At 41.4% G+C, this 19,727-nt stretch overlaps 1 protein-coding gene across 2 annotated transcripts in view; it reads right to left on the reverse strand.

The window, feature by feature from the left end:
* STON2 (stonin 2) overlaps positions 1-10,365 on the reverse strand; it is a 130,283-nt gene extending 119,918 nt beyond the window's left edge. For both annotated transcript variants that reach the window (XM_006157107.2, XM_014591076.1), the window contains exons 1-2: positions 10,091-10,365; positions 6,526-6,789 (exon numbers count right to left, since the gene is read on the reverse strand). In XM_006157107.2, coding sequence (XP_006157169.1) covers positions 6,526-6,789; positions 10,091-10,178 — 352 coding nt within the window. In that variant the 5' untranslated portion in view covers positions 10,179-10,365. The remainder of the gene's footprint in view (positions 1-6,525; positions 6,790-10,090) is intronic.
* Between the last annotated feature and the right edge of the window lie 9,362 nt (positions 10,366-19,727).

Raw genomic sequence — 19,727 nt, forward strand, 5'->3', positions numbered from 1 at the left:
GCGGGCCGAATATGCCGAGAGGAGATGTGAGGGGAAGGGACTGCAGTGTGGTCATCCTCCCTGGCGGGGGGGTGGGGAGGGATTTCTTGCTTTCTATCTCTCTCTGTCTTTCTGGCAAGTGCACGCACCCTACAGGAAAAACCTCTCCAAAAAAAGAAAGAAAGAAAGAAAGAAAGAAAGAAAGAAAGAAAGCAAGCCAGCCAGCCAGCCAGCCAGCCAGCCAGCCTAGACATCTAATAGAAGTAAACAGGGAACTAGTAGATGGCATGGTTATGTTGCTGAACTCCCACATAATCAACCGCAGTTCAAGTCCTGGACCTCGGGGCTTAAAAAATATCATGACAGGCATGTGTGCATGCGTGCTCAAAATCCTAAGAGGAGAATAGAGGAAACAGGATGGCAACATGGCCTTACCCCCTTCCCAGCCCCCTCCCTCCCCGGCCTGGGGAGTGATTTTTCGCTTTCTCTCTGTCTCTCTCTGTCTTTCCAGCAAGCACATGTACCCTATAGCAAAAAATGTGTCTCTAAAAAAAAAAGTAAACAGGATGTGGAAAATAAAATGGGAAGAAACTAAAAATTACAACTCTACACTATCAGAAAAAGTCAACTTGCTGTGGTGATACTGATGTGACGGGGAACATGGCTGAAGCCAACAGTTAGTTTCCACAAATCCTTTTTCCTGGCTGACATTGTTGCTTGCACACAGGGAGACATTCCCCACTCCCAAAGGTTCCAAATTTTTGCATGTTTAAATGTAAGACATCATACATCTCTTGCCTCAATTCCATTTTACTTTTTAAGAAAACTAGAAAAAAACAAGTTTGCTCGATATACATGAGTAAAGCAACAGGATCTAGGGTCCAACTGATTAAAGTGAATAAATCAAAAGAAGCATTTTTTAGAGGAAATAAATGAGAAATTAATGGGCAAATCATTTTTTTTTCTTTCTTTTCAATTTTCTACAAAGTCTGAGTGCTCACCAAAGAGAGATAAAGAGAGAGAAACAGAGAGAAAAGGTGAGAAATTATCCACTGGTGGGGATAGGCGTGCAATCCCCTCTTCCATTTTATTCATGAGATTTGGAGCACACACGCACATGTGCCCAACGTGTTCCTCAAGCTCTGGGTCCAGGACTCAAACAATGCAGTTGGACATGTGGGATCCAATGGCCTTCACCACCATGCTACAGGCTGGTGCAGAGAGAAACAATTTTAAAGAAAAAGTGATTTGTAAATGATTTTAATTTTTACTTGTAATAGAAAATATTTTTAAAAATGTAAACCCAGTTTTTCTTTTATTTTAAAACAATCATTTTTCAAAAGAAAAAAAAAAACAGGCCCAGTTAGTAGCATGGTGGCTAAAGTTGCTGGATCCCACTGGGTCAACTGCATAGTTCTTGTCCTGGAAACAAAAGCTTAAAAATCACACCTGTTATGTGTGCCTGCATGTCCAAAATCCCAAGAGGAGAATGCAGGAAAAGGGATGGCAGCATGGCCATCCCCCTGCAGGGTGCTTTTCTCATTTTCTCTCTCTCTCTCTCAATCTCTCTCTGGCAAGGGCATGTGCCCTGTAGCAAACTAAAATAAAAGAAAGAAAGAAAAATAGAGAATAGGAAAAATAACACAGTCATTTTTCAAGACTACCACGACATTTAGAATAGGTAGACATGCTTCATGCAGGTGAGCCTCAGAGGTGCCCAGGTGGTAGAGCCGTGACACAATGCTCCACGATGCTGAAGCCTATGGGAAGGTCCAGCCTCACAACCTAACGTTGCCCTGTGCATGCCAGGCACACATGCACATGCATGTGTGCTAACAGAGGTAGGGGTAGACAACTGTGTGAATACCCTATTAAGGTATTCCTTGCTAACAGAGGTAGGGGTAGACAACTGTGTGAATACCCTATTAAAATGTTCCTTTCTTTTTCCCTCCCCTCCCGTCTCTCATAGAAGAAATAAACTTAAAAAAACTTTTATGCTTGGGGCCAGCAGGTGCCGTAGTGGTTAAAGGCGCTGGACTCCCCGCATGGTCAACTGCAGTTCGGGCCCTGGACTTGGTGGCTTTCTAACTTTTCCTCTCTCTCTTTCTCTATGGTCAAATTTAATAATAATAAATAAAGTTAAATAAAATAATTCTTTAAAAAAAACTTTGACACTTATTTCTCAATCTGTCATAGAGGCTATTTAAAAGATGTATTCATGGGACCAACAGAGGGCATAATGGTTATGTTGCTGGACTCCCGAATGGTTGGTTGCAGTTTGAGTTCTGGATCCAACAGCTTAAAAACTCACACTGGGCATGTTTGCAAGTGTGCCCAAAATCCCTAAAGGATATTGGAAGAGAAGGGATTGCAGTGTGGACTTCCCCACTAGGGGGTGATTTCTCGCTTTCTGACTCTATGTCTCTCCAGCAAGTGCACATGCATTATAAGAAAAACCTCTCCTCCAAAAAAAAAAAAAAATGGTATTTGGGGGGCCAGCAGGTGGCATGGCGGTTAAGGCATGGACTCGCCCATGGCCAACAGTGGCTTGAAAATCAGGCCGGGTGCATGTGCATGTATGTCCATAATCCCTAGAGGAGAAAGGAGACGGGATTACAACATGGCTATCCTTCTTGCTGTGGCCATTCTCCCTTGGGGGAATGATTTCTCATTTTCCCTTTCATTTTCTCTCTCTGTCTCTCTCCAACAAGTGCACGTGTCCTATGACAAAAAGAACAACAACAATAAACCTTAAAAAGAAAAGATGTATTCAAGAACCAATATTTTTTTAAAAAAATCAATATTTTCACTGCCTCATCAAGGTCTTGTTAAATGAAACTGACCTTTTATTCACTCTGAGTAAACAATGGCTGGAAGTTTACCCACCATTACTTCTGCACCATCAGTGCAAATGTCAATGCAGGCAAATGCCATCTTATAATTGTTAGAAAAGTAATTTTAACCCCCAAAACCCTTTGAAAGCATCTTGGGCAACCCCAGTGTACTACAGACCACAATTTGAGAACTTTTGCCTTAAAAGATAAAGCTTTAATGATATATCAAAATAACCGTCAATAACAAGGTACGATCCTCAGTCTGATGAGGGCAACATAGCTATGACTAACCCCAAAATTGCTCTGTCAAAGTAAGTGAGGAATTGAAGCAAGTGAACTCATCTGTCATCTAAATAGTTATCAGCAATCATCAAGAAATATTTGATACAGAATGGGAGAGAATAATTACAGGCTATACTTCAGATAAGGGACTGATAACCAAAATATAAAAGGAACTCAAAAAGTTTACCTGCAAAAACACAAACAATCCAATTAAAAAGTAGGCAAATGAGCCAAACAGACAGCTTTGCTAGTCATATGAACGGCCAAAAGGCATATGAAAAAAATGTCCAATGTCTCTTATCATAAGAGAAATGCATATCAAAATCACAATGAGGTACTATTTAATACCAGTCACAATGGCTATGATAAAAAAAATAAAGACCAACAAGTGCTGGCAAAGCTGTGGTTTAAAGGAGAACCTTCCTACGCTGTAGGTGGGAAAGTAAATTAGTCCAACCACTGTGGAGAACAATATGGAGGTTCCTCAAAGACCACCATATGACCCAGAAATGCCACTCCTGGCTATTTATCCAAAGGATAGGAAAACACTCAGTTGGAAGGACATTTGCACATCCATGTTTCTGCAGCACTATTTGCAATTGCTAAGACAGGGAATCAACCCAAGTGCTTAAGAACAGATGACTGAATGGAAGAAATGTGGCACATATATACTATGAAATACTATTTGGCCCTAAAAAGCAATAAGATTCTGTCATTTGATACGAAGTAGCTGAATACAGAAGATTTCCTGCTAAATGAAGCAAGCCAGACTATGAAAGACAGACTTTGTATATCCCCACTCAACGTGTACCAAATGTCTACACTTTATGGCCAAAATTCAAAGATTAGAAAATATAATAGTAGAGATAGCAAATACAGATACCAAAGACTATATAGGAGAGGGTGGACAGTTGGAGGTAGGAAGGAGAGACTCAGGGGAGGAAAAAAAAAGACCATTTAACAGACACAAGAATGGAAAGTTATTGTGTAGAGTAATACCTTTGACTTGTTTTACATGAAATGTATTTATGCTTTGAGAACCTATATCATAGGCTGTAAAACTATACAATGATTAAATGTAAATTAAAATAAATTTTTTTAAAAAAAGAAATCATGGACTAGCAGTTGGCGTAATAATTACATCTCTGGACTCTCATGTAGTCTACTGTGGCTCAAGTCCCAGATCTGGTAGCTTAAAACTTGCACAGGGTGCATGTGTATGTGTGCCCAAAATCCAGAGAAGAGAAGGGAGGAGAAGGGATTGCAGAGTGGCCATTCCCCCAGGGGGTGATTTCTCACTTTCTGTCTCTATCTCTCCAGCAAACGCACGCACCCTTTAGCAAAAAAACTCTAAAAAAATAAATCATGGAGCTAAACATCAAGGTATGAACACAATGTGAGAGAATCTAAATGCCAGGAATATAACCAATGACCTGAAGGCATGGCTACCCTACCCATTTCCCACCTCCCTTGCCTTCCATGTAACTAAGGAGTAAAGGACACCAGAGCATGGTGGCAGCAGCAGAGTGAGAAAAGAGCACAGAGCGTTGCTAGACTGCTCCAGGGACCTGGGGCCAGCCCGCCTGGTGCTGAAGCTCTCTCCTGCCACTTCCTAGCACATAACTTTGGGCAAATTCCCAAGTCACTATGTGTCTCAGTCTTGGGTGATAGGGATATAATATTAATATCTTCCTTATATGATTGTTGTAAGTAAATTTATCTTATTAAAAATAACATATTGCTGTACTGCTTCATGGCCCTGTGTATAAGTGCATAGCTCTGTGTCCTGCCAGTGTTAGGTGTTCAGGGAGGGTTACAGGAAATTTGCCTGGACCTGCCACTTGTTTCGTGCTACTCTGAGTGCCATGGCTCTCTCATCAACAATCCACTGGGAAATTTGATGCTTCAGTATAAGAAAGCATGCATAAATGAGCACATTATTATGCAAAATAAAAATATTTATTTTATGATCATATTATGTTTTATATTTCTTTTAAATCATTTTTACTGGTGTGTTGAAAACACATCTGAAAAAACAAAGATTATTATTAGAAACTGAAACTAGCAAAACATTTAACCCACTAACAGAAAAAGTACCAGCCCTGCTTTTTGCCAGTAGGTCTCTGGGGTAGACAGAGTAACACCCCTCACCTCCCAGATGTCCATACTCTAATCCCCAGAACCTGTGAACATATTCCTTTATATGGCAAATGGACTTTGCAGATGGGATTATGTTAAAAACTCTGAGACAAGGGCCAGCAGGCGGTGTGGTGATTTAGGCACTGGACTCCTACTTGGTCAACAATGGTTTGAGTCCCAGACCTGGCAGCTTGCTTTCTCAATTTCATTCTTTCTCTCTCTCTCTCTCTCTCTCTCTCTCTCTCTTTCTCTGTGTCTCTTTTTGGTCAAATTAAATAATAATGATGATGATGAATAAAATTAAATAAATAATTCTAAAAAATACCCTGAGAGGGGAAAAGATGGGAAAATTTTCGTGATGGGACCAATATAATTATTAGAGTCCTTAATAAAAGAGGGAGGGTGGAGAAGTCAGAGAAAGCTGTGACTTCAGAAGGTACAGAGAGATGTGAGATTTTTGGTCCTGGGGACAGGAGAGGGGGCCAAGCGCCAAGGAATGTGAGTGCCTCTGGAAGCTGGAATGAGCCTGGAAACAGATTTTCTCCTTCATATCTAATCGCTCTGCCAACACCGTGACTTTGGCCCTCGGACACACAGACCAGAGATCTGCAATACAGAATTGTAAGAGGACAGAGTCGTGCTGTTTAAGCTACAAGGTTTGTAGTAATTCATCATAGCAGCAAAGAGGGAACTAGTACCATTCCCAAGATTATCCAGTCACCCTTGATATGCTTCAGTCCACACAAAAAGTAAGTAGCCAGGTTGTCAGGGTGAGGACTAACTACTCTTATGGCTTCACCAAGCTCCTAAGCACAACTTCTGGCTATCCTTACCCCTGAAGCTTTGGATTCATGAAGCCTGAGGTGTAAGAACCTCCGTGTTTGACAAGTCCCATTCTTGGTGATGCTGGTGGAGATGGTTGGTGGTCCACGCTTTAAGAGACATTCATTCCTATGCATGAGGAGCTTATAATTTGGGTGCTGAGTAAATAGAGTTCTAATCCCTAACTGATAAACATACAAACATTTCCCCCAAACAGATCAACAGCCAGGAACAAGGGCAAAATCCAGGAAATGGCTCAAAACACACACATCCTTTCATAGGCTTATGTTAACAAAACCAGTAACAGAATTAAGGTGGATGAGAACTCTGCTCTCTCGAATGTGCCAGTACATTAGGACTCTGGCACAGTAAACTAGAATCCAGCACCTCTAGGGTTCCATTATGGAAAACCACCCCCACTGAGGGCAGACCCAAGCCAGAACCTTTCCTGGCCTCCCTGCTCTCCCACCTGTCTCTTTAGGAGGTGGTGATGTGCTGGTCCAGGGGTTATCATCTTCAAACTGAACCCAGTTGCTGATGGCCGAGGCTAGGTCGGGGGGAGGCTGCACAGGGGAGGGTGCTTCAGAGATGAGGCCCATCTTCTCAGAGGAGTCATCCTGCTCCGAGTGGGACAGGTCCTGGGAACCTCCATCCACCACATGGTTCTCCCCGGAGGAGCTCTCAGATTGTTCCGGAGAAGAGGAGAGTCCTGGGAGGTGCTCTTCAGTGCCACCTACAACAGATACCAGACACCACCACCATGTGAGGAAGGCTCCTCTACAGAGCTGTCTCTTGGAGACAAACATGAAGGATTGGCAAAGGGTAACTTTGCCATTATGTAGGATTCCTCATGACATAGCTATGCCCATCTACCTTTATGCTCAATTGTTTTCTTATTAATAATGTCTAACCCTGGGAGTATCCAGGCAGGCTGAGACTGGGAGTCTTCTTCACTATTCTTATGCCAGCACCTACTCCAGTGCTTAGGGGTCACAAACAAAAAAGCTTACAGAGGTCAAGCAAGAAATATACCTGAGTAGAGTGGGACAAGCAAAAGGCAGTAGGGACCAGGGGAGACTGGCTGAACAAGGGATTGTCTATCTAGACTAAAGTCTTTCAAATTCAAAATTCAAACTCTTTGTAGTCCAACCTAAACAGGTCTACAGACCATGAGGTGAAAACCTTGCATGAATAATCAGGTGAATGTGAAACAGAAGCTCTTCCTAAAATTGTATGATATTTTATTGGTCCTGGGACATGGAACAGTCTTTAAAAATCTTTTTTTGAAAACAAATTAATCATATTGTGATTATGGTGGTGATACAAAATCTATACAGATGCTGAAATTTATCACACCAAAAAAGTCAATTTTATTGAAGAACTTTAAAAACCAACCAGCAAACTAATAGAATTTTTTTTTCCCTATAACTAGCCAAAATCGTCCTTCTGCATATAATCAAAGCTCTTCAATTAGCACTGTCCAATAGAAATAAAAGGTGAGTCATGAATGTAATTTTAAATGTTCTGGTAGCCAAATTTAAAAAGGTAAAAAGAGGGAAACAGCAGTTGGCGTAATGGCTATGTCGCTGGACTCCCACGTAGTCGACCGCGGTTCACGTCCCGGACCCAGTGGCTTAAACTCACGCCGGGCTTGTGAGCGTGCATGCCCAAGATCCCAAGAGGAGAATGGAGGAGAAGGGATTGCGGCATGACCATCCCCCCTGGGGGGTGATTTCTCGCTTTCTGTCTGTATGTCTCTGTCTATCTGGCGAGGGCACGTGCCCTATAGCGAAAACCTCTCCAAAAAAAAGATAAAAAAAAAAAGGTAAAAAGAGACAGGTGAAATTATTCTTTTACATTGCCACGTGGTCCGTTCACTTGTCAGAGATAGTGACTGAAAAAGGGAAAAAGCACCCTTCAGTGGGATGCAGCCCCACTGCAACCCCGTCTCCATTTCTTCATCCTCATGGGATTTGGGGCACACATCCACATGTGCTGGCATGTTTTTAAGGCAAGAAAGCCAGGATTTGTACTGCAGTAGGCCATGTGGTCTCCAGCTCCCACTGTTTGTTTCTTTTAAAAAAAATTAATTTTATTTATCATTATTATTTTTAATTTGCTCAAGGGCATGTGCATTCACTTGAGAGAGACGGAGAGAGAGAAAAATGATAGACAGAGAAAGATAGAGAGAGAGATGAGAAAGCAAGCCACCAGATCCAGGACTCAAACCATGGTCTAGCCATGTGGGAATCCAGCACCCTAAACACCATACCTAACCTGCTGGCCCCAAGGGATCCAGCTCCCTTAACCTTTAGACAATAGGGCTGGTCCAAGAAACTATGTTTAATAACATATATTTCAAACCACATTTTAATTACATGTTGATAACTTCCAATTTCAACTTGTAATTAATATAAAAATTATTAATGAGCTATTTAACTTTTTTTCTTAACTAGGTCTTCAAAATTTAGTATAAGGATCTTACAATTATAGCACATCCCAATTCAGACTTGCCACTACATGCTTCAGGGATTTAATAGCCACATGCCTATCATATCGAACATCACACCTGTAGATGGACTTTCCAGGTGCTATAAATGAAGGTGGGACAATTTCAGTTGGAACTGGCAGCTGCAGTGGAACAAAAGAGATTGACATGGCTCTGCAAATATCTCCCAGATCTTACCTTGACCTTCATCCTCAAAGCAAGTTCCCTGAAAGTCACTACAGTCATCTTTATGATTGGGAATGACAATACCGAACTCTGTCCAAGTGCCAGGCACTGTTCTAAGTACTTACATATGTTAATAAGCTTAATCTACCCAACAATCCATGCAGTGTGATTATCCCTACTGTATAGATAATGAAACTACACATAGAAAGGCTAAATGAATAACATATCCAACGGCACACATTCATCTGTGATGAAGCCAGGAATTGAGCTCAAGCAATCTGGCCTGTCATTCTCAACAACTACACTTTAAAAACTAAGAAAATCAGGGGACTAGTAGATGGTGTAATGGTTATGTCACTGGACTCCCAGGTAGTCAACTGCAGTTCAGGTCCCAGACCCAGCAGCTTCAAACTCATACCAGTCACATGTGCATGCATACCCAAAATTCTAAGGGAAGAATAGAGGAGAATGGAGGAGAAGGGATTGTGGCATGGTCATCCCCCTCCGGAGGGTAATTTCTTGCTTTCTGTCTCTCTCTGTGTCTCTGGTGAGCAAATGTGCCATGTAACAAAAATCTCTCTCTAAAAAAAAATTTGAGAAAACCTGGAGGGTCAGCAGATGGCATGGTGGTTAAGGCACTGAACTCCCACATGACCAACTGTGGTTCGAGTTCTAGATCTAGTAGCTTGTTTTTCACTCTCCGTCTCTCACTCTCTGTCTCTCTGGCAAGTGCACATGCTCTATAACAAATTTTTAAAATAATAATAAATAAAGTTAAGTCAATAACTCTTTAAAAATAAATAATGAGAAAATCCAAAATGCAGGTGGCAATAACAATCCAAAAAGTTGAAAGTACTTTGTAATTAATAAGTTAATGTCTAGAGTAAGGAGCCAATACTTTTGGTGTTTTCAGGTCCTAGTTTAGGGCTCTAGGTTTATAAGCTGCTTCCTCCAAGCTTTTGTTGAAGGACTCAGGCATCTTAGGAATGTGATGAATTGGTGCTTTTGTCTATGTTAGGATCTCACCCAGGGCCAGCGTCAGAGACATAGGAGTAACTCAATGCTCTGTGATGAACCCACATAGGAAAGTCCTGGGTTTATATACTGAGGTTTCCCTGCACATGATGGGTACCTGAGCATATGCCTATGATCAGGACTGAATGGGGCTGGGGGTGGACCATGGCATGAAGACTCTGGTAAGGGTTTCTCTCCCTCTCTCCTTCTCTCTCTCATGTAAAAAATAAATATATTTTTTAAAAGATAGATTCTATCCAAAGAATGATCAAGTAGAAGCCATAACAATAGGCATGTATGGGTCTTTGCCAATCCTTTTACCTCAGGAAATGAAACCATTCCTTACCCTCTGGAGGGACCTGAAAGAGTGGCTCTTCGTTGAAGGAGACCCACTCTGACTGGTGGGTAGCAATCACATGGTCCACAGTCGTCATGCTAGGAAGGCACTGGTCATCTTCACACTGCTGACCTCAGGTGGACCCCAGAATAATGCCTGGGGTGGAATGGTGTAGGGCACACGGTGGACTTGGGCCTTGGGTCTGATATGGAGTTCTTACCAAGGCAGTACTCAGAATGTAGACAGATTAACCCCTCTTGCCTTTGGTTAATTGGCCAACCATAAATCTGTTTGAAGGAAAATAGAAATGAAAAATGATAACTATCACATTACAGCCACTAGCTTAACGACTTACCTGTTTAACAATCACTCAGATTCATGACTAGTTCTACAGTGTGGGGAATCCCCTTTCTCACTCTGTGCATCTCTGGAATTCACTTTCTCAGGCACTGACTCATTCCTGTAGTCAGTTAGTATTCACTAAACAAAGTGTTCATGATCACAAAAGACTACATATTTTGTTCATAAGCTTGTACTTTACTGTGCACCCATAGGATTCAGAATTAAATAAAAACGATTGTGCTAGAATTATTGTATTGTGTTGTGGTGAGTCTTGTTGCTTTCTGGTGTTCATCTAATGTACATTTTTTGCATGAATAGAATTATATTATTCGAGGGGCTGACAGGTGGAGTGGTGGTTAAGGGTGCTGGACTCCCACATGGCTGACCGCGGTTCAAGTCCCAGGCCCGGTAGCTTGCTTTCTTGCTTTCCCTCTCTCTCTCTCACTCTGTCCCTCTCTGATCAAATATAAATAAATAAATAATTTAAATAAAATAATTCCTGGGACCAGCAGTTAGTGTAATGGCTATGTCACTGAATTCCCATGTAGTTGACTGCATTCGAGTCCCAGACCTGGTGGCTTAAACTCACACAGGGTGCATGTGTGTGCATGCCCAAGATCCTGAGAGGAGAATGGAGGAAAAGGGACTGTGGCGTGGCCATCCCTTCTGGGGGGTGATTTCTCACTTTCTGTCTCTCAGTCTCTCTCTGTCTTTCTGGCGAGTGCATGCACCCTATAGTAAAAACCTCTCCCCCAAGAAAATTCTTAAAAAAAAAATTCTATTATTCTAGTGCGGTGTTACACGATATCTACTGAAAAATGCCACAACACACCACAAGACAGCTATCTTTAAGCTTCTTGCTTATCAGCCAATTGGCTTAAAGACGTAGTCATAGGAATGGAACTCAGTCATTAAGTGAAGAGTGCCTGTATACCCAACCCACGCAGGTCTAGGGCCTTCAGCTCTGGCCACAAAGTCTGAAGTGGTCTCCAACTTGTCTTGCTTCTCTCTGCTTCTGTCTTGTCCCCACCTTTTATATTGAAATACCCATATATACTGTAATGGAGATCTCTGGATAAGTCTTTATTATCAAACAATCTTATAATCACATAAATATTAGCAGTTAGATTCCTGACTTCCCCCAATTATTATATTTTAGAAATACTATTATGTGTAAAATAGTTTTACCATTGAAAAACAAAGATTAAAACTTTCTCAACTACTTTAACTTTCTTTTACCAGATGGTGAGATAAAAGCAGTTTCTTTTCTATTCAATGAGTGCAGTTTCTTGCCCGAGGCAGGTAACTCTTTGCAAGCTTGATTTAAATCTTTGGCAGAAACCCAGTTATCTCCAGATGGTATCTTCAAGTATAGTTCACCATCCAGAAAAATAGAAATGGAGGCATCTCATTCATTAGGAGCAAGAATAGAGGGAATATTTGCGTTAGTGAAAATATGAGTTATAGAAACCCTTTTTAAGGCTCTTTGCTGTAGGGCAAATGCATTTGTTGGAGACAGACAGTGAGAGGGAAAGTGAAAAATCCCTCCCTCCCATGGCCATGCCTCAATCCTTTCTCCTCCATTGGCCTCCTGGGACTTGGGGCACATAGGTACATGTACCTGGAGTTATTTTCAAGCCAGCAGATTCAGGACTGGAACTGTGGTCGCACATGTGGGAGTCTAGCGCCTTAACCACTCTGCCACCTGCTGGCCTGAAAACACACTTTCGATCTAGGTCAATTATAATTAGTATCTAAAGTTCTATGGCTTTATTAATGTTACAATTATTTTTGATGCATACAGAAGGATGCTTAATTGACTTATAATTTTGTTTATGCTATTAATGTATTTTAACAACTTGAATCTAGTTTTTAATCTAATAATGAATTAATGAAATCTGAGATAATGCAAAACTAAGGTACTTCCACAAAATAGTTACTATTCACTTGAAAAATATTAGTTGTTATTAACTGAATACTCATAATACTCAGAAAATTTTGAACAATTTAATTTATCGCCTTCCAATTCATACACAATAAAAAGAAAATTGAAGAAATTTTACTAAAGGTAATTATCTGCAGTAAATAATTTATGCTAGAAAAATCAGAGTAGAAACATTTCATAGCTTTTGCTTTTTTGATGATTAAAACAATCACTTTTGTTATACAAGGGTACTTCACAAAGTTCATGGAGAAACTGAAAAAAAAAGTTTATTTTGGTGCAAGAAAAATATTCATGCATAGCATTTTTATAATATGCCATTTTCTGTGACATTTATAAAGACTTCGCATATAAAAATTCCTAAAAATAATGTTTATATAGAATTTATAATTTTCAGAAACACATTTTCCTACGATACTTCATTTGATTCAATAGCCATTTTGGTTGAGTAGAACAGGTAGAACCATAATTCTTTTACAGATGAAATCTGAGCCAAGAGAAGTGACTCATTCTTCACATGCTTACTCCAGGCTGAAAACAATTCACACATCTCAGGAAAGTGACAAACTGACTGTTCTGTTTTGTTTTTGCTTTTGTTCTTGTTCTTTTTTTTAACTTCTACTATAGGACATGTGCACTTGTTGGAGAGAGACAAAGAAAGAAAAAGTGAGAAATCACTCCCCGGGGGGGATGCCACATTACAATCTCTTCTTCTCTCAGGATTTTGGGCATGCGCACACATGTGCCTGGTATAATTTTCAAGCCACAGGGTCTGGAACTAGAACAATGCAGAAGGCCATGTGGATGGAATCTGACACCTTAACCTCCATGCCACCTACTGACCCCCAAACTGACTATTTTTCTATAATAAGATTCCCAACTAAAGAATGATCAAATAGAAGCCATGACGAGCAGGTAAGAGACACCAAGCTAGAAAGTGATCAGTCCAACATTTGAATCCAGATTTCCTCTAACCTTTGGGTCACAGTCACAAAAGAAGCTACAAAAATATGTATAGACTATCACCCCAACAAAGTATTTATAAATATCAACTACAACAGAACTATAATGAAATGTCCTAGGAAATTTCCCACCTGAAAATCTGCCAGAATACCCAACCTGTACATGGAATGGGAATCCCAGAAACCTCTTTTTTAAGTCTCTCTCCTAAGATCCTTACCAACCATGGTATCAGGCGTGGCAAACAGCCCCAAGAGGACAGGTCTCCTAAACCAGATTTGATCAGAAACTACAAAGCCCACAAAGGTAGGGAGCTGATCCCTACAGGGTCTGCCTCTGAAGTCTTTCATAAGCCCTGTCAAATGCTAGTGTCATTCAGTGTGGTTATGGCTGCAAGCCAGGATAAAAGTAAAATTGAAGAGTCAGATTCCTTTTCTCACAATAACAATAACAGCAGCCTGTAAGCCAGCTCCCTGCTTTCTCAAAAAAAAAAAAAAAAAAAAAAGCCAAAAAAAAAGCCCATGTGCAGACACATGCAGCGTCATAACTCGATGGGGAAAACATCCTGCCAATCCCGTGATGATGAACCCAGCAAAACTGGGGATGGGGCGGGGAGGGGGGAGGTTGGGAGTTGTGCAGGATAGGAAGAGAAAAGGTGAAAACAATGGAGTAAATATCTAGAAATTTTAGTAAAGATCTTGAGTCCAGCTCCCAAGTATTTTGTGTGTGTTTCTTTGTTTTATTTTTAGTTTTTGCTATGGGGCATGTCCCCTCACCACGGAGAGAGAGAGAGCGAGAGAGAGAGAGAGAGAGAGAGAGAGAGAAGGCATCCCCAGCGGAGAATGGCCATGTTGCAGTGTCTTCTTCATGCTCTGCTTGGAATTTTGCACACACACACACACACACACACACACACACACACACGAACTTGGTGTGGTTTTCAAGCTGCTGAGTCCAAGGCTCAAACTCCAAAATCATCCATGTAGGAGCCAGCTGCCTTAACCACGACACCACTGGTTGGCCTCTAGCTCCCAAGTTTTATGGATGAAAGAACTGAAATTCAAAGAAATCCAGGGTAGCAACAGAGATCAAGAGCATGGACTCGGGAGTTAGACTATCAGGATTTAAATGTTCTACGGGACTGGACTCATATGTCAACCACTCTAAGCCTCCATGTACTTTTGTACAGCAAGAGTAACAAAATTCATTTTATAATTCTAAGGATTAAATGAGATAAAGCATGCCAAGTGCTTACTACTGGGTGTAGTAAACCCACGATAACAAGGATGATGGTAATAGTGGGTGACCTTACAGAGGGCTTACTCTGTGCCAGGCTCCATACAAACCCAAACGTTAGCTCACACCATCAGAGCTGCTGTTAAATGACTGGCCCAGGGTTACGTAGCTCATTAGTGGAAGTCTGGGCCTCGAATGCAGAGTTCATGTAACCGCATTTTGGTCTTTTACACATTCTGGTTTTAGTAATTTCCCTTTTCAGTCATTATTACAGCAATTCTAGATACCGAGTAGTGTCAAGTGATCAGTCATAGGCCCCAGAAGGCAGATTCTGAAACCTCCTTTTTATGTGTCCATTCTGGCTGAAGAGCCAAGTCCATGACTCAGAAGGTGTAAACGAAAGAGCCCACGAGGATTTCTCTACCCTTCTTTAGCTTGTCTATCCCAGGTCAGACATGGGCTGGTCACATATAATGAGTAGTCCCAAGAAAGAGTAGTAAAACAAACTCATCACAGGGAACCCCCTACCATAACCCTGTGAAATGATTGTAGGCATCTGCCCTGGAATGGCCACATCCAATAAGCCATAAGACACTGGACTTGAGAAGTGCTGTGCTAGCAGCTGGAAACCCACAGAGGAACCCAATAATTGTGATGCTAACTTCACACTGGAATTAGTTTCTCACTAAAAACCTCACCCCATGTTTAGAATGTGAATCATAAAGTGAGGCTTAGAATCACCACAAATGAGTGGTGACTCAGGATCAGCAGCAGGATTGACCAAGAGACACTGAACCTTTCATTGAAGTCTATGGGTTGTCATGTCAGAGGTACTTCTTTGTTAGTGTCCCATAGCCAGGGGTCCAGAACTGGCCACACAGCAGGAGGTAAGCAGTGGGTAAGCAACTAAAGCTTCATCTATATTTTTAAAAAATAATTATTTAATTTTATTAATCTTATTTTTATTTGACCAGAGAGAGTCAGACACACACACATACACATACACACAAACACACACACACACACACAGAGAAAGTGAGAAAGCAAGCTGCCAGGTTCAGGACTCAAACTACAGTCAGCCACATGAGAATCCAGTGTCCCAACCCACCACGCCACCTGCTGGCCCTTGTATTTTTTTTTTAAGATATTTTTGCTATAGAGTGCATTTGCACACCAGAGAGACAGAGAGAAACAGAGAGCCAGAAAGTGAGAAATTACCCCCGGGGGGGGCAGGGTGGGGGGGCGGTCAGGGGGAGGGCCATGCCACAATCCCTTCTCTTCCATTCTCCTCTCAGGATTTTGGGCACAAATGCACAGCCTGAGTTTCAAGCTGCTGGGTCCGAGACTCAAACTGCAGTCAGCCATGTGGGAGTCCAGCGATGTAACCATTATGCCATCTGCTGGCTCCACTTCATTGCTCAGTTACCACCTGAGTTCTGCCTCTAGTCAGATCAACAGAATTAGATTCACAGTGAGGCACAGGCACTGTTGTGAACTGTGCATACGAGGGACCCAGGCTGCATGCTGTATAAACCCTATCCTCCCTCCACCCAACCTGCATCTTTGGAAAAATTGTCTTCCATGAAACCAGTTCCTGGTGTCAAAAAGGTTGGGAACTGCTACCTTACACACTAAAATTTGAGGGTGGAGAATGTGACTGGCTGATGGCATGGAAGTCATAAAAGTAGATTTGTCTTATGTCAGTCCTCTAACACACGTGTATAAGCTCTATGTGCCCAGAAGTGTTCAAGGCATCCTTTGAGACGGTGGCCCTCATGCAGCTCACGATCTACTTGGGAGATGACATACACAGAATAGCAAATACAAGTCTGGGAATAACTATCTGCTGAAGGACTTGCTGAAAATGCTGTGATAGCAGTCACAGAGGGATCTTTGAGGACTAAAACTATAAAGGACTAGGCAGTTTCTTGAAGTTGAAGGATGTTCTTCATTCTGGACCACCAGGGGGGAAAAGCAAGGATGTCTTTGAGACAAAAAATCAACATGAGTAAAGATTAAGAATCAGACTTCTGGGGCTAGCAGGTGATGTGATGGTTAAGGACACTGGACTCCCACAGGACCGATGACCATGGTTCAAGTCCTGGACCTGGTGGCTTGCTTTCTCACTTTCCCTCTCTCACTCTCTTGCACTGTCCCTCTCTGGTCAAATTAAAATAAATAAATAAATAAATAAAGTAAAAAACAAAGTCTGATGAGAGCAGAAGTGTCTACTGAAAAAATATTGGGGGAAAGGGCTGATGGGCTATAAAGGCTAAAAAGAGTTCAATGGGAAATGAGAAGATGCTGAAGCTTTATGAATATAGAGTAACTCAAGAAGTGTGTTGAGTAGAGATTAACGTTTCTCAGACTGTGCTGAGCAGGAGTGTGGTGGTTATCTGGGGTGTTCCACAAGCCAGGGGCTGGCATCATTGGGAACATGTACTGCGTACACTGTGGTACAAGGATGAATAAGACAGCATCAGTGCTCTAAGTAGTTACAATTAGCCATAGGGAGGTAAGACAGCAACATAAAACAATAAGCAGGGTCAGTCCCATGGCCTGGTGGTTAAGGGAGGCAGCCCACATGGCTGACTGTGCTGTTTGAATCCTGGTCCTGGTGGCTTAAGAAATACACCTGTGTGCCTCAATCCCAACAGGGTGGAGACATGGAGTAGAGACTACAACCTGACTAGGCCCCATGGTGTAGGGTGTTTTTACCCCTCTCCTTCTCTCTCTTTCTGTCTCTCTCTGGTGAGTACATGTGTCCACTGATAAAACCTTTAAAAAACAAACAAACAAAAAACAACAATAACCAACTTCCGCTCTTTAACCTTTGCTGATAGGCTAGCCATCCAAACAAAGGCAACAGAGAGCAAGGGCGTGATGAGACTATAGGAGCTTGAGGGGGTGCTCCTGAGTTGCACCTTATCTGGAAAACAGGGGACTGAGCAAAGGCATTGAGGAAGGGGAAGCAGGAATGGTGGGTTCAGCCAAAAGTGAGTTACAACCTGTTTACCTGCAGAGAGTAGGAGTGGTGTCAAAAGCACTGGAAAACAAGGGCTTGGAACAGTGACAGCTCTAACTTTCAGAATGTTTGAACTCTTGAAACTGCCCTCTCCAGTCCTACTCATCACCTTGGTCCAGCCCACCAGTCTCTCCAGTTATTAGTTTCTTACCGGTTCCCCGCCCTTCATAATCACCCCCTTCAACCTATTATGTTAGAGTGGTCTTCCCTGAAAATGACCATGTTACAACTCTGCTTAAAAACTCTTCAAAAGTGGGCCAGCTGGTGGTGTGGTAGTTAAGGCAGCCAGATCCCATATGACTGACTATGAGGTTCAAGTCCTGGACCCAGTGGTTTGAGAGACACACGGTGCCTGTGTGTACATGCTCAAAATCCCAAGTTAAAAATGGAGGAGAAGGGATTACAGTGTGGTCATCCCCCTTGGAAGATGCTTTCTGACACTCTCTCTCTCTCTCTGAGAGAGAGAGAGAATGTCTTACCTACACTCATTTACCAAATTATAGTGAAACTATTCACTAGTGTGGCTAGACTGCCATGTCAATTCACCTGTGAGCTCCCTGAAGAATGGGGCTGGATCATTTTCTCATTGATGTCTCCCCCCCAAAATTTTTTTTAAGTTTATTCATTCATCTCTTTCATGAGTGAGAGAGACAGAGGGAGAGAGACATTCCCACTAGGGTCCTCACACCATGATCTTCCCCGACCCTTAGCCAACTCCAGATCATGGGCATGTGAGCACTTGGCATGCTCAGAGAGGTCTCTGGATAGAGACCCAAGCCTTCCCCTGTGGGTCAGTCTATCAGAGTGTCATGTAACCACCATGCCATCTGGTCCTTGATGTTGCCAACACTTAGAATAGGGTCTGGCATTTAATAAAAGTTTGTTGAATAAATAGTTTCATTAATGAATTGGTTTTAAAATACAGAGTGTAGCCTCTTCAGATCTTTTGAGATGATAGATGTTTTAGGAAGATTAATGTAAATTAACCTTTCTCTTTGACTTAAAGTTGTGCTAGTCAATTCCAATATCATAGCCACTAAACACAAGTACTACTGAAATGTGACTAGTCCAAAACGAGTTGTTCCTCAAATACAAATACATAACAGATTTCAAAGACTACAAAATATGTAAAATATCTAATTAATAATTTTATATAGATATGTTAAAGTGACAATATCTTAGATATACTGAGTTAAGAAAAAGAAATTGTAAAATTAAAATCACCTTTTTAAAAACTTAGATATCACTAAAAACTTAAAATAACACACATGTAGCCCACACTGTATTTCTATTGAACAGCACTGTTCTAAAGGCGTTTATTCTTGAGCTGGCAGGTGGCGTGGTGGTTGGGGCACTGAATTCCTACATGGACAACAGTGGTTCGAATCTCAGACCTAGCGGCTTGCTTTCTCACACCCCCTCATCTGTCTTTCTGTCTCTCTCTGGTCAAATTAAAAAAATAATAAATAAATAATTATTTTTAAAAATTCAGTATTAAAAAAGATTATTCTTATCTCATCCTTGTTTTTTTTTTTTCTTTTTCTTTTTTTTTTTTTGAGAGGTTTTTGCTATAGGGCACGTGTGCTCACCAGAGAGACAGAAAGAGACAGAGAGACAGAAAATGAGAAATCACCCCCCAGGGGGATGGCCATGCTGCAATCCCTTCTCCATTTTCCTCTTGGGATCTTGGGTACGCACACACACGCACCTGGCATGAGTTTAAGCCGCCGGGTCCAGGACTTGAACCGCGGTCGACTACATGGGAGTCCAGTGACATAGCCATTACGCTAACTGCTGGTCCCCTCTCATCGTTGTTTTAGAAATCTATTTTTCAGTGAATAGAAAATTGTTCCTTCAATATATTATCTTTTGGTATGAATTTTTCTAATCAGCTGGGAACAACTTTCCATGCAGAAAATGTATCTTTCCCCTCTAACTGCTTTCAAGATTTATCTTTCTCTTTAATTTTTAGCAATTGACTATGACAAGACTAGATGTATTTTTCTCAGCACTCATTCCAGTTGAATTTTGAAGGAGATTCTTGGATATATATATATATATATAAAATTGATATATATATATATATGTCAATTTTTCATTATATCTGAAAAAGTTTCATCATTTTTTTTTCACATATTTTG

This window comes from Tupaia chinensis, unplaced genomic scaffold, assembly GCF_000334495.1.
Source record: "Tupaia chinensis unplaced genomic scaffold, TupChi_1.0 Scaffold000528_1, whole genome shotgun sequence".
Lineage (NCBI taxonomy): Eukaryota > Metazoa > Chordata > Mammalia > Scandentia > Tupaiidae > Tupaia > Tupaia belangeri.